The sequence below is a fragment of the Poecilia reticulata genome, linkage group LG17 (assembly GCF_000633615.1).
Source record: "Poecilia reticulata strain Guanapo linkage group LG17, Guppy_female_1.0+MT, whole genome shotgun sequence".
NCBI lineage: Eukaryota > Metazoa > Chordata > Actinopteri > Cyprinodontiformes > Poeciliidae > Poecilia > Poecilia reticulata.
In genome coordinates this window covers 3,325,769-3,346,649 of record NC_024347.1, presented here as the reverse complement: position 1 = coordinate 3,346,649, position 20,881 = coordinate 3,325,769, and the positions used below count along the sequence as shown (strand labels likewise).

The 20,881-nt window shown below is 39.1% G+C and overlaps 2 protein-coding genes across 6 annotated transcripts in view; both read left to right on the top strand.

The window, feature by feature from the left end:
- The window catches only part of LOC103478950 (unconventional myosin-VIIa-like), a 31,695-nt gene extending 28,190 nt beyond the window's left edge, over positions 1-3,505 (top strand). For both annotated transcript variants that reach the window (XM_017310158.1, XM_008433110.2), the window contains 2 exons: positions 334-453; positions 541-3,505. In XM_017310158.1, coding sequence (XP_017165647.1) covers positions 334-453; positions 541-633 — 213 coding nt within the window. In that variant the 3' untranslated portion in view covers positions 634-3,505. The remainder of the gene's footprint in view (positions 1-333; positions 454-540) is intronic.
- On the top strand, positions 3,282-20,694 carry LOC103478949 (serine/threonine-protein kinase tousled-like 1-B). Of its 4 annotated transcripts, none has more exons than XM_008433107.2 (22): positions 3,282-3,705; positions 5,448-5,569; positions 7,399-7,467; positions 7,632-7,670; positions 7,826-7,901; positions 8,771-8,814; positions 8,915-8,998; positions 9,090-9,170; positions 9,277-9,369; positions 10,422-10,532; positions 11,412-11,548; positions 11,718-11,909; positions 12,165-12,231; positions 12,815-12,912; positions 13,554-13,635; positions 13,732-13,823; positions 15,203-15,292; positions 16,069-16,238; positions 16,314-16,449; positions 16,939-17,050; positions 17,138-17,245; positions 19,349-20,694. In XM_008433107.2, exons 1-22 carry the CDS (start codon positions 3,582-3,584, stop codon positions 19,496-19,498), a joined length of 2,277 nt encoding a protein of 758 aa, XP_008431329.1. In that variant the 5' UTR covers positions 3,282-3,581; the 3' UTR covers positions 19,499-20,694. The 4 variants fall into 4 exon arrangements, with proteins under 4 accessions (XP_008431329.1, XP_008431328.1, XP_008431330.1 ...); XM_008433106.2 differs by having other exon boundaries at positions 8,909-8,998; XM_008433109.2 differs by lacking the exon at positions 3,282-3,705 and adding an exon at positions 3,786-3,895 and having other exon boundaries at positions 8,909-8,998.
- Positions 20,695-20,881: the final 187 nt, after the last annotated feature.

Sequence of the window (20,881 nt, the reverse complement as noted above, 5' to 3'; positions counted from 1 at the left end):
CACTGGTAAAGACGTTGTTGAAGGGTTAATAGAGAAGCGATGACGTGATGACTTCCTGAAGGCGGAGTTTCGGAAAGAGCAGGAGTTTCTTAAAGAGACCAGTATCTATTAAACTACAGCATCAAATTTCTTTTACATCATTTTTATAACAACTGAAGGTAACATGGTTACTTGATTGTGCTATAAAAAAGCACTACATGCCTAGAAAATACATAATACTTCCCCTTTAAAGCCCCTGTATATAATCCTTTTTTAATGAACAACTTCTGTTGCTATTGTTTGTATTTATTCTTTTTTTATCTACACAAACGTACGATTCTCCCAACGTTTCAGGAGCTGCAAGTGGTGCACCCGTTCAACCGCATCACAGACTACAGCAGCACAGGCAACATTTTCCAGATGACCATCCGCACCCTGGTGCCGGGCATCAACTTTGTGTGTTCAACCTCACAGGTGAGAGGGCCGAGGTTAAATGCAGATTGAAATAAGGTCGAATATCAGCAGCCATTTATTCACGCTGGCCATGTCTTCCTGCCTCAGGCCGGGACGATAGAGGACCTCGTCAAGTCGTATGTCAGGATGTACGAGGAGCAGAAGATGATCACTCGACCGAAGAACAACATGTTTCCCTGAGGCTTTGCTCTGAGCCGCTCGGATTTCCACGCACTGTTTTTCAGTATCTTTAAGTTTATGCATTTGTAAACAATAAATGATAATGCTGTCCATTATAAATCTTGCCCCAATTAAAAAAATTGTGATATTCAAATGTCTCAGTGCAATATTTGTGTTGTTTTTTTTTTTTACTTGACACACAAACGTTGCCTTTTTGCAAAGTTTGAACTTAGATTAAGATGAAATAAGTTCGCTACATGTATCTCTTAACTCGAGTCTTTTTTTTTTTAGTTTTTTTTTTTTTTTAGTAGTTATAAACTACAAAAAGATTTTTTTGCGGGGTAGTTGATTACATGTTTCAGCTCCACTTAATGTCTTTACATGAATTAATTTTTGTAAATATTAAAATGACCCAATCAGATATGTGTTTATGACTCAGAACGGAGACGTTATAAGGCACACATTACATGCAAAGTCACAGACAGTAGAGTTAATGAAGACTCTTAGGTGCAGTTCATTAATGGTGAACTTCATATTTCTTTTTTTTTACTTTAGTCACATCAGTTAAGCGAATGTATTCATAACCTCTGTAGATTTCGTTTGGAAAATATTTTCATTCAAACAAGAGCTAAATTTATCCTGAGTCTATCTGCCTACCTACAGAGATATACAATACCAGATATTTGTGTTTTGAAAAATAGTTTTTTATTGGTCTGATGAAAGCGGAAAATAATAAACAGAAATAAAAGCTTGAAAACACCAGTCTTTTTGTAGTTAATCTGCATAATGTTTTATCTGGTGAAGCACTAATTTACTAAATATAACTAATCAAAAGTTAGTAAAYACACTTCCAGTTTAGTTCTGTTTATTTGATAGAAATGAATATAGTTCCAATACCACTGATTTAGTAAAAAAATATGTAAATAAAGCTGTTAACTTGACATGCGCTCCGAATAAATTTATTTTAAATTATTGGGGGTGTCTTTAGCAAATGTGAAATTATGTCTCTGCTATAGCAAAATGTTTAAGCATAAGGCTTGTTCACACATCTTTTCCTTTGCCAATAAATGTGTGCTATAAGCTTTATAAAGCATATGATATTAATTTAGCAGGCTTTTTTCAGGTTGCTTAGGATATTCTGAGTTAAACTGAGAGTAAGTATTAGCTTTTACTGCCCACAAATCCTGGTCACGATAATGAACTCCCTGTAATTTCTTGTATTTTACAAAGCATGAATAATCTTTAAACTAACCGTTGCAAAGGTGTTTAACTGACATCCACATTAAAACATTTAATAGCTTCTTTTCTCTGTATTCATTTTTTTTTACAGCAATATTCTGAATTTTATCCAGTAAAATTAATTAGCTGATGAAAAACAGAGCTGACTTAAAATATAATGATACTACAGCTGGATGTAGAATTACCATTTTTAAGTGTTTGAGGAAACACTTTACATTCCAAGATTTTTTTTTCTTTTTTGGATTATTTATTTTTTTTCTTAGCTTGCAGCTGTGCTTCTTGGCTGGAGAAAGTTTTCAAAATCTCAGCTAACACAACAACTTTCCAGTCCTGCATTTTGATTCTCAAAATCTCCTGACAGCTTGTTAAAATATTGATCACCAGTTACTGCTTTCCTTAGAAAACTACGCAGGTTTCACATTGAGGTACAGAACCGCATACACACGGTGTGTGTTTGGCACTATGCTATAAATGAGTGGCATATAGACTGCTTATACAATCATCTTCATAGCCTGTCTAACCTTTTGCAGTTACTATGGAAACTTGCCACACAAAAAAAAAAATCAGGTTACCATGAGCAGGTGCATATGAAGTGCAATGTGATTGTTTGTACCCTGGTGTGTTGATGCAATCTGACTGCAAGGCTGAGAGACAACAAGCCCCTTTACAGCGTAATTAACTTCAGCTGGAATGGTAGTCTTAAATACACTTAGTAAAGTTTTTAAGTGCAAGTTTCTAACCCTCCCATGGAAAAAAATAAGATATTTTTAGAGTGTAATGTCATTGGATGCAAAAGGTCTAAAGAAGTAGGACAAGTTGCAGAGACTGTATGTGTGTGATGCCCTACAAGATGGCAAAGGCATTTTGATGCACTGCACCAAATTTGGAACAAAACACCTTAGAGCCCAGACCACATCACTATCCTCCCACCTGCACCCCCTCCCTGTAACTTGTACTTCAAGACTTAAAAAAAAAAAAAAGGCAGAGCATCGAGACCACAGCCCAGTCAAGCACATAATATGCATGAATACAAGCACAAACTCTCTCATGTCAACTTAAAACATGCGTCTTCTTCAAAATGCACTTAAAGCAAAGCGCCAGTCAAATTTAATGTATATTGAAATGATTCGCTGTTGTTGACTAAATATAAATGTGCGGGTTCTCCCTTGCTGATCTGGATGCGGACAACAATTTCAGCCATTTTTTTTTTTTTTTTTTGTCGGGATGTTTGTTGTTGGAGCCTGAGAAGAAAACTGTTCCCAGGTCGACGCAGAGCAGTGGCTTCCGGTGAACCCAGAGCTAGTTTGGAGGAGGGTAAAATGATCCCAGATCAGTGTCTGTTTCGGTGTCAAGCCTGCTCTCGCGCTCGCTCGCAGCGCTGCCAGCCTCGCGATAGCCTCGCCTACCGACACTAGAATCAAAGCTCCGCTCGCGAACTGGATGCTGACAGGCGCGCGCGGTGCGGTCATCATGCAAAGGTTACACTGGATCCGTGTCAAGAAGCCGCTCCCCCGCAGGACTCTTTCGGGCGACAACATGTGAGGCGTCTAGCGGCGACAAAGACGGGACTGACATCTCTCCCCTTACTCCTCTCCCAGGTTTTTTTTCCTTTACGCCGTTGTGTTCGGCTGCGGCAGGTGCCAAAAAAAAAAAACGATGAACGCGATAAGTTCAAGATTTCCGCAAACAGCAGTGTGTGCTCTGGCTCCTCTCGGCGGTAAAGTGGCTTCATGAGTGTCCAAAGTAACAGTGGAAGTGGTGGTGGAAGTTTGGAGGCGACGCCATCTTGGTCGCAGCTCTCCTCGTCCCCTACGATTTCTCAACACATAACGGCGACCGCAAAGAGCAAGGAAGGTACTGAAACGCCTCGCCGAGGGCTTGACCCGCTCCCGTTTTAATGAAAAGGTGTCATTTTTATCGTGAGACGGAGGCCATTTCGGTGGTTGGGAAGCTAACATTTTGCCGAGGGGGAAAAGAAGAAGAAGAGAGAAAAAAATGGATGTCAAGTTCACTGATGCCGTGAATTGGAAGCCAAACGTCAGCTGTCAGTTCAGTTTAATGCCAGCTCTTAAGTAGCAGCGAGCTAAATCACCATGTTTCCTCAAAGGCTGCAGCTAGCTTGTTGACTTGTTTGTGTAGCTTCCAGGTTGAAGCCGTATCAGTGTTGCACTTAGTATCATTTGCCTCCTGTCACTTTGTAGATAAACAACGTAAACTGTGCATGCATCTATTAATGCATAGTTCTGCACGTCCCTGACATTATTATTATCATTATTAACACGACAACAAGCCGCTAGTGTTACTTTTCAACTAGTTTTTTGTTTTTTGTTAATGCATCTGTATTTTTCTCCGCCTTGTTTTTCGACGTATTTTTTGTGTATGGGGGGGAGGAAGAAAGTAATTTACTCCTAGACAGTGTGAATGGATAAACCGTGATAAGTGGCAACAGCTGGTTTTAACGTTGCAGCTTGATCCATTAGTAATAAGGGACKCGATCTGCAATGTTAAAATATTCAGAGCTTTTGTAGTGTTGACAAGTTGATTTCTAAGATTTTTTTTTTCTGTCGAAACTGTTCGAGTGACATACTGTACCTCGACGAAAAAAACAACAACAAAGCAGTATGAAGCTCGAGCTCCTTTGCATTTCAATCAACCCTCAAATCACTTTCTATTCTGTCCGAGGGTAACCTCTGCTACGTGCTTCATAAGGGTTTCATAATCTCCATTATGCCTTTTAAGGCCTGCCCCAGTGCCAGTAGCTGTGTAAAGATGACAGCCTGGAAATGTCCAATAAGGAAACAAACACTTGGAGCAGTAGGGAGCAGAGCAGCTGTGTTACCTCTCCTCTCTGTGTGGAAACTGGTTGTACCAGATCAAAGCCCCCTGTCATACAGACACACATGAGTTTCTTTCTTGTGACACACCAAATGTAACTGTGTGTCTGGAATATGGCTCACCACTGACTCTTGTGATTTTTATTTTATTTTTTTTAAAGGTAAATCTGGGCTTTTGCTTAGCTGGAATAGCCTTTATTTATTAGTTTGTTTTTAGCAGTGTACGTGCCCCTGATGCACACGTGTAGCATTTTAATTAGACATGCTGTGAAAGGCTTTGTTGTTTTTGCTTTAAGTTTAGGGTAACATAGTTGTAATTGCTTGTAGTCTCTCCGGATGCATAAATGTCAGTGTCTTGTGTGGAGCTGTTGTTTTGACTGCTCCGTGTGATGATACCATGGGTTAGCTGGTGGAAAATTTTTGTGTGGACAGACTGGAAGGCTGGCTTCACCCACTCTCGCCTTTTCGCTTCCTGACTTCCCAGTGCTACCGTGACCTTTCTGCTCGGTTTGGAAATGCTCTGACACTAATCTGCTGCACCTTCCACCACACGCATTCTTCTTCTTCTTTTTTTAGTTTTTAAAGAACCACCTTATTAGATCCATCCATTTTAGTTTTTACTTTTCTATGTTTACATTAATACTGTTGACATTTTCAGGTTTATCTTGAGTTGATTTTCTATTGTATTTATTTATTTTTTTTGGTGTGTGTGTGTCACTAAATTAACTTAAATGGCAACACCTGTGTGTTTTTATATAACAGGAGCAATGGAGGAGCTGCACAGCTTGGACCCCCGGAGACAGGAGCTGCTGGAGGCCAGGTTTACAGGAGCTGTCAGCGGCAATACGGGAGGCAGCACTGGGAGCGCCAGTGGAGGTGCAAAGGTAATGGCAGCACCTCCCTCTGACCCCCCACACCCCCCCCCTAAAAAAAAATATGGCAATACAAAATGCACACAAATGGAACAATCTTTCTGTAGAGAAGCACTGATCAAGCCGACTGACCGGTACTGATTATTTATTTATTTATTTTTTTCTGTGATTTGAGCCGATGGGTCTGATTTAGCTCAATTTGCGTTTTTGGTTTTTCTTTCTGAAAACTGCTTATGAGCTGATATGTATTCATTATGTTTAGATTCCTCATACGAATGTAACAAATAGAGAGGCAACAAAAAATCGGCCGGTGATCGGTTTTCTGCTGATTAATTTTGTAATCGATTAATACAGACTCCAAATAAAGGCAATTTGCTGAACCCCCCCCTGGCCCCCCCAAAAAATAATATTCAGAGCAGTAATTAATTACCAAAACTATAGAAAAAAATCTACATTTTGTATTAAAGATAAAAACATCTTAGTGTGTAAATATCCTCAAGTGGCCTAATTTAACTTCACCTGGTTAAAATTGACTAAAGGAATGCTACATTACATCTTAGGCAATGAAATGTTTATTTTCTTATTTTAAAAATAAGCTGAATTGTGTATTTTCTTTGTTTAATGTATTTTTAGTTTTAAACAAAAAGGATTAAGTTGTTAACTAAATAATCTGTACAGGTAATTCAGAATAATTGATAGAATAATCGATTACTGCAATAATCTTTAGTACAGAAATGTAAGAATGAAATTTAAACAATATTTTATTTTCCATGTTACAAGATGTTCAATATTTTGTCATAGAGAATAAAAAATAAATATCTGGAAGGCTGAATGTACTATAGTAAAACTGCACATTTGTGCATTTTTTTCCTCCAATATAAGATGCTAAAGACGGTTTTAAAATGTCGACCCTATAATCATTTTGTCTTTGTTTTAAATTAGTGAAACACTGACGGCTCTCTCACAGACACGGTGTGACATAATGTCTCCTCTGAATATCAATAATGACCACCCACAGTATGATGGCCAGAGCAGCATTTAATATACTGTCCTGTTTTTTCTTCTTATATCACTGCATTATAGTTTTTGACAAGAGATCGCAATCGGCAACTCTAAACTTTGCAACCAAAAAAACAATCGGAAATCAGTTTGAGAGTTCTGATTTGTGCATTTCTTGTAACAAACATCAGCTCAACTGAACATGAAGCCATAATAAAATAATCTCCACTTTTGGTGCATTTAATGAATGGATGAAAAAATGAAACAAAAAAAAAAAATACTTGTAGCTCACCGATCAAAGCTAACAGGAGGAAAAATTACAGATTTCAATCACATATGAATCGATTAGTGCATTACTAGAGATTACTCTTTTTAATTTTAGGCACTCAAACCTTATTTAAATACATTTTCTCACGCTAAACGCTCCGTGATGAAATGGCAACAAGTGACGATTAGCTTAACGATTAGCTTAAAATTAACTTCAGTATAATCCAAACTGTATTCAAAAGACTAATTTTAAAGCTACTGTAATCCCAGAAATAAAAGTCCAGCCCCAGCTCTCCACACTGGAAAATCAGGTTAAAGGTTCCCGTTTTCCTAAAAAGGATTCTTTAAGTTCCTGGAAATGTTCATGCGTTGGGGAAGAAACGCAAAGTGACACACCCACTCACTAAGAATCTGCATTCCTGTCAGGCGTGTCAGACCGCAGGCCTGCTGCCAGCACCGGTTTCTCTATTCTACGCATTTTTGCCAAAGTCACTGAGCTTGCACAACACACCTGTACAGACTGTTCTCCCCGTACGCTGACCTGTGTTTGTGTGTGTCTCTCTCTCTTTGCGTAGGGTCTGGCTAACGAATCCTCAAACCACAGCTACGGGAGTCTGGGATCATCCAGCGACAAGGAGTCGGAGGTAAACCCCACACACAGAGACGTCCACGCACCCTTCCTTTCTCACTCAAAGACACAAAAGCTGAGTTTCTAACATGTACGCACACATAAAGTGTTGTTATGCACCAGTCGCTCTTCGCTCTGTCTCTCCCTGCACCTCCACCTTCTTTTCTCTTCTCTTCCTAGAACTCTGATTTGAAAAGAGGGAGCTCCCCTGCCTACTCAGTATGTACTCTTTCTTCCTGCTGCTCTTTCCTGCTGAACACCCTGCACTGCGCTCTGCTTTGTTAGGTAAAACGCAAGGGATTTATGTTTTTTTTGTTTGTTTTTTTTTTTGTCTTTTCTTTCTCCTGCTCCTTTCATCAAATATCGATTGTCAGACCCCGGAGAAGAAGCACTCCGAGTCGTCCAGGGGCCGGAAGAGGAAAGCCGATACCTATTCTGAGAGCAGTCAAGGTATGTTGCATTAAAATGCTGGGATTTACTCTTAACGTAATCACCCAGCAGCTTCCTTTAAAATGTAATCAGAGCTTAAGCGATTAATTAATCGATTATTGAAATAATCGTCAACTCATTTAGAAATCAATTAATCGCTAACTGGAATGAACAGATTCAAAAAAAGCTGAAAGAACAAGATATTCATAGAAGTAATTAAGTCAAAACTACAAAATATTGACCTTTTGCATTTAAGATTAATAATAATAATGATTAAAAAAAAATAACGTGTGTAACAAAATTCTCACCCAGAACTCAAGTGGCAGATTTTTAGCTTTATCTGGCTAAGATTCTTTTAAAAAAAAAAATCTCATATTAAGCACATTTTGCAGTTTAGTTAGTAATTGATAATGCAAAAAAGAATCTATAAATGATTAATCATGCGCTAGAGCAGTGTTTCTTCACCCTGGTCCTCAGGCCCCCCTGATCTGCATGTTTTAGATGTGCCTCTATTCCAGAACAGCCGATTCAAATGATTGCATGACCATCAAGTACTGCAGAAGCCTGTTAATCACCCAGAGATACAATTCAGGTGTGTGGCAGAAGGGAAATACCTAAAACATGCAGGACAGGGGGGTCTGAGGACTAGGGTTGAGAAACACTGACTTAGAGGAATCTTGTGTTGTTGCATTTTAGGTAATAAAATGTTTAATTTTCTATTTAAAAATGGAAAGGAATTGTTTATTTGCTTCTTTTAATGTATTTCTAATAGTGTTTAAAGGAGACTTCAGTATTTACCCAAAATGTTCAGAATGTGCTATTTTATATATGTATATTATAATCGTCTTAACAATCGATTAATAAATGTAATTCTGCTGTTTGGTTTACAGGGAAGACTTCTACACGGGGGCCCAAGATCAGCGACTTCTTTGATGTGAGTAATTCAGTTTTTTAAATTTATTTATTTTTTTAAAGTCTGGAATCCTGATGATTTGAAGCTGAATGTTAATTTTAAGGTTTCTGCAAAGTTTCAGGGCGGAAACGGCTCCAGTCCGGTCAGAGGGCTTCCATCGGCTCGCCGCTCCCCACAGAGCTCGCAGTCGGCCCCAGGCTTAATTGTACGCGTCTCCCTAAGAGTTAAATCGGACCGCAGATCTCTTGTGCGGTGTGTGCGCGAGGTTGCAACTTTTCTCTTGTGTGTGTTTGCAGATCCGTCAGAACAGCTCCTCTCCCACCAGCCTGTGTTTTGCCGAGCACAGTCTCAAAGCTTCTTTAAGCAAATGTGTCCAGGTTAGAGAAAAAAGCCCCACAACACACTTTTTGTTTTTAGATCATTCACATCCTTTCTATCACTGCGAAGTATGTACATAGATGTACGTTTCTGTTGTGTTTGCAGACGGAGCTGACGGGCCTGAAGCTCGCTGCCCTGGAGAGCAACAAGAGTCTGGACCTGGAAAAGAAAGAAGGGCGGATAGACGACCTGCTCAGAGTGAGTTCTGTCTCTGCAGTAACATGTAGTGGGGTTCTCGAGGTTCCTGAAAATGTTTGAATGTCAATTTTGTGTTTTCAATATTTGGAAAGGGCCTGATTTCTGTATAAATGTTTGATATTCAAACTGCAAAGTTTTGTAATAAAATGTAATCTAATGTTTTATTAAAAGCCTAAATTTAGAAAGCATTATTCACAGTTGAAATCAGATATTTAAAGATAAGAAGACACACTTCTTTTTCTCAGTCTGAAGTTAAATCAGCCAAATGTCTCTTGTTTAGGTCAGTTAGAATGACGAAAGTTATTTCTTTTTGATAAATGCCAGAAAATGTAGCAAGAATATTTTCTTAAAGATTTTTTTTGTAACTTTCTCAGACCAGTCATGAGAGAGACTTTTAAAAAGTAACATTTTGTTTGTTATATTTTGGATTATTTTATCCCTACTGCTATAAGAAGACATTAATAATACCAGCGGGGAAAGTGTTTGAACTTTTATTTAGTGTTCTTCCACTTCATCATACGCAGATAAATATACAGAAACATGTTCTGCTGCTTCATAAACCCCAGCACTTTACCTGGAAAGTTGGGAATTTATAAGCAGTTGTCTCAGCAAAGTTCTTCTTTTTTTTAATCCCACTTAATTGTTTCAATTAATGAAAAAAAAATCTTGAAACCAGACAAATCAAATGTAGTTTTCAAATGCTGATTTTATTATTCTACAATAATTTACTCATGTTATCTTTGCCTGGCAACAAAGTTAGCTTCGTCTGAAACATCCCGTGTGTGTCAAGACAGGAAAAGAAATGCTTATATATTGGCCAAAACGGCACTAACATAAACGTTCAGGAAAGTAATCTAAAGCAGCTTTCACAATGACAATAATTTTTTAAGCCATGGACATGAAAATGGGTGTGATTTTTAAAATTATCTTTCTTTGGAGAATCATGAAAGTCCACCTTCAACAGGTATCTGTTATGGTTCAGTCTGGGCTGCGATCTGATACGTGGGATCGGGTCGGTTTCATGACCCGCCTCATGTCTTCGTTTGTAACAGGCCAACTGCGACCTTCGGAGACAGATTGATGAACAGCAAAAACTCCTGGAGAAATACAAAGAGAGACTCAACAAGTGCATCACCATGAGCAAGAAGCTGCTCATAGAGAAGGTAGTCTTCATAGGCATCCCCCACCTTCACCTGAGCGACGGCTTTCAAATCAAGCGAAATTGCTGTCAGATGGTTGTAGCACATTTGTGCAGCAAAAATTTTTCTTTGTGCTTCTTGTTGTTTTAAAATTTTTTAATAAATGTTCCCAGAGACCATCAAAGGTCAACCGGCCCCCTCCAGGCTGCCACTTCCAAAATCAAACGGACTTTGTGCCAATCAACTGCTACAACAATTTTAGCTGCACAAACATAAAAAGCTTATTTGTATAAATTTTGTTTGTGTAACCTCTGGAAACTTTCGTTTTAATCTTAAAAATTTAATTGGCTCAAATTATGTAGCATTGTTATGTAATAAAATTACAAGAATAAAGTTGTGATATTACAGGAATAGAGGCRTAGAATTCCAACTTTATTCTCCTAATGTTACCACTTAATTTTATATTTTACACTCCGTCATACACAGTTGATTGACACTGTATTTTGTTTGACTTTGTAAATACGGACTAGCTGGTTGACCTTTGACCTCTGCAAGCAGTTTGACACCAATTTTAATTTGAAGAAAGTGGGAGGCCGACTTCACTCTGGTACCACTTCCTGCATTAACATTATTGGAAAGCGTCACAACTTGCTACTGTATCCAAGTCTAATGTTTCATTTATTCAATGTTTTTGTTCATGCTGAAGGTGTCCATGTTGAAAAGCTCTTCTTATTTGGTGTGTTTTGTACTTTTTGGCATTGCTCTTCAAGGCGACAGATCTTTGAGGGTGTGTGGGGTTCCTCAGTGTGTAACTCGGTTTTCTTTGAGCTGGAAGAGAAACTCTATATTCCCTGGGCTCATGCCGCTGGGAAACCTTCATCTCGCCTTGTTTTTGCCCAACAGAGCACCCAGGAGAAGCAGTCGAGCCGCGAGAAGAGCATGCGGGACCGCCTCCGGCTCGGCCACTTCACCACGGTCCGACATGGCGCGTCCTACACGGAGCAGTGGACCGACGGATACGCATTCCAGAACCTGATCAAGTGAGGATTACTGTCAAAAACATTGTTTCAGAATGACATCAGCTTCCGCTTTAGTTGTAATTCTCTTGTTTCGCTTCAGAAGAACATGCACCTGTCACTTTTTGGGCTTGTTTGGACCCTAATTTATCATTTCTTGTGTGATTTATTTATTTTTTTTTCTGTCGCCCAGACAACAGGAGAGCATCAACCAGCAGAGGGAGGACATTGAGCGGCAGAGGAAGCTGCTGGCAAAGCGGAAACCGCCGAACCCGGCGTCCCCCTCGCTGTCGGTGGCGTCCACCTCCGAACCGAAGCAGCGCAAAACTAAAGTGGTCAACGGCAACGACTCTGACCCCTTCCTCAAGCCCTCCCTGCCCCAGCTGTGAGTCAACAGAAATAACCGTCTGCCGTAACGTGAAGATGCCGCACCGTACAGAATGCGGCGGCTGCTTGTCGACTATTTATACTCGCTTAAAATCGCACACTTGATTATATACACTTCTTCTGCTGCAGAGCATCAGAGTCTTTACTGAATTGAAATGCACCGGGTGTTTTTAATTAAATCCTTAATACGTTTAATGAGCGTTTGATTCATTTTCAGTCAGCCAATTCAGCTTGGTTTCTCCCGTTTTGACAGACTGACCCTCGCTGAGTACCACGAGCAGGAAGAAATCTTCAAGCTTCGGCTCGGACACCTAAAAAAGGTCAGTCGTAGAGTAAAGTTGCAGAAAACATCAGTGATTCACAATTCAGGAGGGAGAATCTGTAAACGGAGCGACTAATTTGGTCTGAATGGGGAGAAGAACCACCAACATGTTCACACGTCCTTAAAAAGACTTAAATTAATCTGTCTAAAACTAAGGTCTTAAAAAGTCTTGAATTCTTTTTTTAAAAAAGAATTAAGTTGGCCTTAAATGCAACAATAACAGGTCTTAAATTTTGTCTTAGCTGGACTATTTATATTCTATATATATGGTTTTTCTCGTGGGGCTTTTGAGACTCCTGGTAACTCACTGCTAGCATACCCTTGCTAACTAGCTAGCTTCATTTGTGTCTAAAATGAATAAATGCAACTTTATTGCCAATTTGCCAAACAAAGCAAGACATGCTTTGTTTACGTTTCCCCTTGTGAGTTGGAATTGATGGAACAACGATGGAGCTAAATACATTGTGAGGATAAGAAATTAATCGATTAATCGCACAACAAATTAAAACGCGCTCAATTCCTGCAGAAAAATCCTGCGCTAAAACTTTATTTTCTCTGCGTTTCCTGCTGCGTCTGGTCAGGAGGAAGCGGAGATCCAGGCGGAGCTGGAGCGGTTGGAGCGGGTGAGGAACCTTCACATCCGGGAGCTCAAGAGGATAAACAACGAGGACAGCTCAGCGTAAGTCCGCTGAATATAGTCTAACATTTCTGTAAAACTACAACAACAAACCATAAAACTCTAAACCTCACTATGACATTCACAAAATATTCACTCATTAATGCATTCTTCATATTCATCACTTGTAAAGATTTTTTAAATCCAACATAAAACTCCAGTGAATCATCCTTCTTCTAGTTTTGGAAATGACTCTGTTCAATCATGATATTCTCTTTGAATCGTTTTGGATGCTCCAGTTTTAAGCAGATTTTATTGAGTTGTTCATAGAGCAGAAACTGCTCAAAATGTGTACACATGATGAATCTGAGACACATTTTACCAACTAAAGCTGTAGCTTGGCTCTTTTGAGATCTGTTACCTGCAGCGAACAGCCAGTCCACTGAAATCAGAACCGAACAGGAAATCTAATAAAGCAGTGGAGCTAAAAGCTACTTAGAGGAGATCAAAATCAAGACGGCAAAAATTGTCTCTTTTCTTGCAGCTTGAAGTTGCTTTGTTTTCTGACTTCTTAATGGCTGCTGCTGGTAAAGACACTGATAACCAAGAAGTAGTACTGACATAATTAAATAACACCCCGTTTTGTTGCAGATTTAGTTCCCAGCAAAGCTGTATTTGTTTATCATAATGTCTTCATCACACAGTTTCAAAGACCATCCTACTCTGAATGAGCGGTACCTGCTGCTGCACCTGTTGGGCCGGGGCGGCTTCAGCGAAGTCTACAAGGTACCACCTGCAAAGCTGGCATCATTCCCCCCCAACTTATTTTTGTGCGAGTTTGCATCTGGAGACAAAATGTCTGTTCTTTTTTGTCACATGCAGGCATTCGACCTGTTTGAACAGCGCTACGCAGCTGTCAAAATCCACCAGCTCAACAAGAACTGGAGAGAGGAGAAGAAGGAAAATTACCACAAGTAGGTGTCTGCACACATTGTTCTGTTTACAGCAGACGGTTACGAGCTCAGTCAGTCAGTCAATCAGCAGCACTCTGCCTTGAACCACATATTTTATGTGACGGACAAAACACAAAGCAGCACATAAGAAAAATTGATATATGGCTTAGAATTTTACGCAAATAAAACACAGTGCAGCCAGTCGTACTCAAAGGCAACCAGATAAAAAACACCTGTGTGTAATTTAATACCAGTATAATCTGCTCTGTGGAGGCCTGAGGGATTTGTTAGGGTTTGGAGGAAAACTAATACTGCATACCATTCTCTACACGCCTCAAAGAAGCATGGTGGGGCTGCTTTCCTTCAGCAGGGGGGAGAGGTTGGTCAGAACTAAGGTGGGAAATTATCTGTAATGGGGCAGAAATGATTAATCGATTATTGAAGTAGTTGTCAACTAGTTTACAAACTCAAAAAAAGACAATTGCTGAAAGAACACACTGAGAGCTAAGTTTCTAGAACAAAAATATGCATTTTGCATTTAAAATAATAATTAAAAAAAATCTTTGTATTGTCTACCCAGAGCTCAAGTGGCAAAGTTTTGGCTTCACTAGTTCAACTTCTGCAAAAACAAAAATAAAAAAATTCTTACCACATTAAAGAAATGCTGTCATTGCATTTTAGGCAATAAAATTTTTATTTTCTTACCTAAAAAATTTATTGATTTGTTTATTTGCATCTTTTATTTCATTTCTAAAATGGTATAAAAAGGCTTAAGTGAAAGAACTGCTGAATGTCCCGATTGTTTTTTTTATCCGATTGTCAGAAATATTGATTAATCAGTATATTAATTGATAAGTAAAATAACCGTGAGCTGCAGCCCAATAATTTGTGTAGTTGAGCTGTTTTCCTGCGCTGCAGCCCTTCACATAAACACAGAATGAAATGGGGTCAGACAGAAACTGGATGAGACGTTTAGAATGACGAGGCTTTGGTGGGCTGGAAGGGAAACCAGTTCTTTCTACAGATCCAGTTAGATCAGTGGACCGGACATATATCTGCACAACAAGGTTGTTAGATTTGATTTAGATGACAAGCATGATCATTTTCTTTCCACCTCACATGTATGCAGTGATTTATGATGAACTATCACAACAAAATCCACTCAAGTTTGTCTTCAACAAAACATAAAACGACAAAATTAGCATTAATTTCTTTGAGACGGCACCGTTTGAATTTCCATTAACCTGCATTTTGAGGTTCTATGAATAACCGCATGCGGTTAAAACATGATTGGTTCTAATTTATGAACATATTTCATCCCGATCACGCTGGACGCATGCTAATGTTGTATCTAAACTTCAGGAAGATGAGCGCTTCTCTTGTTGCACACACTTTGACAGGCATGCATGCAGAGAGTACCGGATACACAAGCAGCTGGACCATCCCAGAATAGTCAAGCTGTACGACTATTTCTCCCTGGACACCGACACGTGAGTTCACCTCTGCCCACTCCAACATCCTGAGGTTGCTTTGTGTGTGTTTGGGTTACAGCGGCGGCCATGTCTGAGAGTATTCAAATACACCAGGAGATGTTAGTGTGAACATATTGCTGAATTGTTATAGAATATAAATATTACGTACAAAGTATTCATTTTTTAGTGCATATTTATTTTGCTTTCTCTTTACTTTCATTGTAAATACGACCACATTTAGCAACTGACTTCTAATTAGAAACAAACCAAAATCTGCTTTTAGTTCCTTTATTAAACCTTTCTTGATACAGCAGTTGTTTTTAAAGAGAGTGATCCAAACCCTGTTATTACTGAGAACAGGCAGAATATTGTTCTTTGTTTTTTCATCTGAGCCAAAAATAATTTCCATGATGTTTCTTTACTTGTTTAATTTGAATTATTGTATGCTTAGTTTATTGTTGAGCAGTGGGGAAATTTTTTTTTTTGTATTTTTAGAATACTTTTGACTTTTGGCCTACATGACAAAAAGTTTGGACACCCCTGGCTTTCATCAAGTTTCTATAGAAGCAGAAAGTCCTGACCTCGACTTCTGTCCTACAAACTGTGAAGGAGTTCATATGTCTGCTCTTATGCAGCGAGCCTGTCTTTCCAGCTCTGAAAAGACGAGTTGGAACAACATGCACTCTCTGCAAACACTTCTAAACTGCTGTTTGCTTTTCAGCTCTTAAATAAGATTTATTCTCCCGTCTAAAGCCATGTTTTGGTCTTTCTGTTTTTTTTTGTTTTTGTTTCAGGTTCTGTACTGTCCTCGAGTTCTGTGAAGGGAACGACCTGGACTTCTACCTGAAACAAAACAAGCTGATGTCAGAGAAAGAGGCCCGCTCCATCGTCATGCAGATCGTCAGCGCCCTGCGCTACCTCAACGAGATCAAGCCGCCCATCATCCACTACGATCTCAAACCAGGTGCGTTGCGCGTCTCTTTCTTTGCCTAACGGAGCGACCAGGAGCGCCGGGTCTGACTGCGGTTACTCTGCACAGGGAACATCTTGCTGGTGGACGGTACCGCGTGTGGGGAAATCAAGATCACAGACTTTGGTTTGTCCAAGATAATGGACGATGACAACTATGGCGTGGATGGGATGGACCTGACATCACAGGGGGCGGGGACCTACTGGTGAGACGCACGCTCCAGTTAGGGCTTAAACAATTAATCGTGATTAATTATTGAAATGGTCGTCAACTAATTTAGTAATTGATTAATCATTAGACTTTTTTTGTTGTTTTTTTTTTGGCTGCAGATGCATTTTAGGCAATAATATTTACTTTCTTATTTTAAAAAGGAATTGAATTATTTATTTATTTGCGTCTTAAAATATACTGCTAATATTGTATAAAAGAGGCTGAAATAAAAAATCTGCATAATGTGCCATTTTTTTTATCCGATTAATCACTGGAATAATTGATTAATCAATAACTGAAATAATCGTTAATTGCATTAGCTGCAGATTTCCTGCATGTGAAGAGAGATTGCTTCTGTAAGGCGCTGTTTATTTTTCTAAACACGGCCAAAGGCTGCAATCTGAGACGTACATTTAAAAAGGAAACTCTCCATAAAAACGTCTGTAAATGAGGTTTTTAAAGCGTTTGTGTCGTACGTGTTCAGGTACCTCCCACCGGAATGTTTTGTCGTTGGGAAAGAACCACCCAAGATCTCCAACAAGGTGGACGTGTGGTCGGTGGGGGTGATCTTCTTCCAATGCCTCTATGGACGCAAGGTACACCACTTGGCGTTCCTGCTGTCTTCCATGTGTTTGGTAAAAGGCTCTGCAGCGGGAATGACTCTGTTTGTTCCACTTCTGCAGCCGTTTGGTCACAATCAGTCGCAGCAGGACATCCTCCAGGAAAACACCATCCTCAAAGCCACAGAGGTCCAGTTTCCAGCTAAACCACAGGCCAGCACAGAGGCCAAGGTGACCCACTCCCACTTTTATGGTTCACAGCTGCCATTACCTTTTCTATCTTTTTTATTTTTAGCATAAACTAGAATGTTGTAGCTTTGCTGTGGTTCTCGGGTCCAGATGGGGTTAAATTCAAAAAGTCCTCACTCAACTAAACTAGTTGTTATATACTTTGTCGTCTTCTAAATCTTGTTGATGTTTTTGGTAAAAAAAAAAAAAAAAGATGCAGAACAGGAATTGGTTCCACATTCAAAGGTTCTTAAACTCTCTGTGTCACTCTTTATTAAAAGTAACTTTTTTCTGGAAGTTTAGTTTTTAAATCTGTTCCATCTAAAGTCTTTAGCCTTTATAACCAAAAGAAAACTTTTACTTTTAGGTCTGCAAAAAATAAAAATGAAATCAAAAGTTTATAGCGGCAAATGTTACATGACTTTTAGAAAAAGACGCATCTTATAAATTTAGCTAAATATCTACTTTAGAAAATTTGCAATGCCTGTTGCTTTGAAGAAACACAGTTTCATCTCTATGGCTAGGATTTAAAATAAAGAAACGTAAATCTTTGCCAACAGAGCATGGATAGTTTTTTTTTCCTTTTAGGATGGAAAACAATGTAAAATAGCGTGTAGATTCATAGACATTATTGGCTCTTTTAATGCCATTCTTTGTGAACATTCACGTCAAATATTGCAACTGTTTAAAAATCTGCATTTGTTGTATATCTATTTAAAACATGAGCTGGTTTTTATTTTTGTAGTCAAAGTTGTTGGGACCCTTTCTCTACATGAATGTATTTTTCTCAGTGATAAAAGGCAGCAAAGCTGAAACGTAAAAACTTTGCGAACATTTCTCATGAGCTCCAACCTCATAATCCCAAAACGATTAATTGGATTCTTTTGCACTTTTCTGTCAGCCCAGCCTATGTTAATGAAAAGGCCTCTGTCAGTGTTTGTTTGCTTTAAACTTGTATCAATTTGTCACCAAGCACCATGTTGGTACTAACCAGTTTTACCTAACTGGTTTTACAGCTTTCCACTGGGAAATTGTTTACTTGGGTGTGAAGTGAAACCTACTTAACCCTCGTTAGCTTTGATCTGCAGTTACTGACTGAAGGGACACAGATCTATGAATAATTCTGTTAGTTTTTGTGGTTTTAAGTTAAATGAAGAAGACATGATTAATCCCAAAGACTGGGCTGTCATTTAACTGGCACTAAATGGTTGTAGTTAAACAAATTATTCACACTCCAGCCCTGTGGTTAACCTCAGTTAATCACTGTGCTGGTTGTGGTTTGATGGACGAATCAACTAAAATCTTTAGTTCATCTCAAGTATCAATTTTGTCTTGAGTCTAAAATTTTAACTAGATATATACAGTAAATAGTGAAAACAAATATAATTTAACCAGGGATGGAACGATTAATTGTGATTAATCATTGACTTAATCGCCAATTAATCTGGTAACAGATTAAACATTAACTGATTCTAAAAAGGCCAATTGCTGAAATAACATATTCATAGCAGTAATTAAGTCAAAACTCTAGAAGAAATATCAACAATTTACATTTAAGATTACAAAAAAAAACTCTGTAAATATGTCCTACCCTACCTCCTCAAATGGCATTTTTAGTTTCACCGGTTTGAATTCTTTAAAAAACAAAATGTCCTATCAATCACCTTTTACAGTCTAATTAAAAAATTTGTCAAGGAATCTATAAATGATTAATCATACACTACAGGAATGTTGTTGCATTTTGGGCAATAAAATTTTTAATTTTCTATTTAGAAATTGTTTATTTGCTTTCTTTAATGTATTTCTAATATTGTATATATAAAAAAACGCTCAAGTGGTTAATATCTTCAGAACCTGCTCATTTTTTTTATCCGATTAATCTTAAGTGTAAACGATTAATCGATTACTAAGATGAGCCCTAAATTCGACTGAAAGGTTTGCACATGGCTCATTGAGAAGCAGTTCAGTCAGAATCTGACAAAGAGCATCCGTAAAAGCCAATATAAACGTCTCGTCTGTCCCCGCAGCATGATGCTGACTGCGTGAACATGCATTAATAAACGGATAAGGTGAGTCACTAAGAAACCTTCTTCTTCCGTCATGCAGGCGTTCATCCGGCGCTGCCTGGCCTATCGCAAGGAGGACCGCTTCGACGTTCACCAGCTGTGCTCCGACTCCTACCTTCTTCCTCACATGAGACGCTCGAACTCGTCCGGCTCGCTGCAGCCCACCGCCTCCACCCTCCCCACCTTCTGACTGACGCCGCCCTCAGGTCAATCTTAACACAGGATTGTCAGAGTTGGAGGATAACAAATGAAATGTGGACCTTTTTTTTTTTTTTTTTTTCTTCCTCCCCCACTACGTTTCTAGAATGGACTATTTAGCAACAAGCAAAGTGGGAAAGAAAATGGCAAATAGAAGAAGATGGAAGGAAGTGTTTGACCGAACTTTGATAAGAGGGAGAGAAAGAAGGAAAAGAAGAGGGAAACGGAGAAGAGAAGCCAGAACAGAGAGTGAACCAAGTGTTTCTGCTTTAACCCTTAGAAGAATCCAAAATCAGTATATGACCTCCTCTAGTTGCACTCTACATATAGTAAAATGCCCAACAAGATGACTGTAAACGCAAATCATCTGTGTGCAGCAGCGGGTGTGGAAAATACTCCCTTCATTTCAAATGAAACAAAAAAAAGAAGAAGAAAAAAAAGGACAGAATAAATCGTCCCGTCTCATCGAGTTTCCTCTGCACGCATCGGGGATTCGTTTTCAAAGTGATGTAACCCTGACGGGGGAGGAGGGGGTTAAATTTGCACTTCCTGTCCCAATCGGAAGCAGTTCGGGTCTGCCGAAAGTGGATCTTGTCTTAAATCTTTTTATTTTCTCGTTGTTGTCCAGATGAGAGTCCGAAGGTCCGAGAAGCGACGTGTTGCGACACAGTTTGGACTCCATACGGACTCGGAGTCCGTTGTACATTTCTCACTATAGCAGATATATTCTAACAAGGCTTTTCCCCTCTTTGCTTTCTAAGTGTCCTCCCCCATCTGTTTGTTTCCTCTCAAAAGCTGTTCTTCAGTTCGCTGCTATAAATGTTGCTTTTAGTTTTATTTTTAACAACGGGAATGAGTTTTCACCTCGCGTCGGCCGCATACTTGAACTTTTAAGAGGAAATTTCCAGAACCTGTGTCATTTCGATGGAATGAGTTTTGTTTTTGTTTTGTTTTGTTTTTTCTTTTCTTTCTGCAGCCAACATCAAAATGTCTCCTCAGATTTCTGTTTGCTTACTGACTTCTTCAGAAGCCCTAGTGTGCTGTGTTGTGAGGAATATTCCCGCCCATCCCCGTGCCGGAGGAGGTGCGAAAAGTTACTGCGTTTTATTAACTTCAGCTGGAAAACAAATGGATATATCCACAAAAAAAATGTTGTCATGGTGTAAATAAAAACAACTCTTACCTGTATGGTGTTGTCTCTCAACAGCCTTGCAGGGGAAATCGACCACAACACATTTGCAGACTCAAAAAATATAAACTTGGATAAAAAGTTTTCTTCCAACTCAATTAACTTTCATTTGGAAAAATTACAACAGTTAAGTGGCTGCTTAAGGCTCCAACACCACAAAGGGGCCCCCGAGAGCATCATTTGATT

Bases quoted from the DNA above. Each gene is read 5' to 3' on its own strand.
- LOC103478949 (XM_008433106.2), top strand. From the start codon at position 3,582: ATGAGTGTCCAAAGTAACAGTGGAAGTGGTGGTGGAAGTTTGGAGGCG. The intron at 8,815-8,908 runs GTGAGTAATTCA...GTTTCTGCAAAG, and splicing joins AGATCAGCGACTTCTTTGAT to TTTCAGGGCGGAAACGGCTC. The intron at 13,824-15,202 runs GTAGGTGTCTGC...ACACTTTGACAG, and splicing joins AAGAAGGAAAATTACCACAA to GCATGCATGCAGAGAGTACC.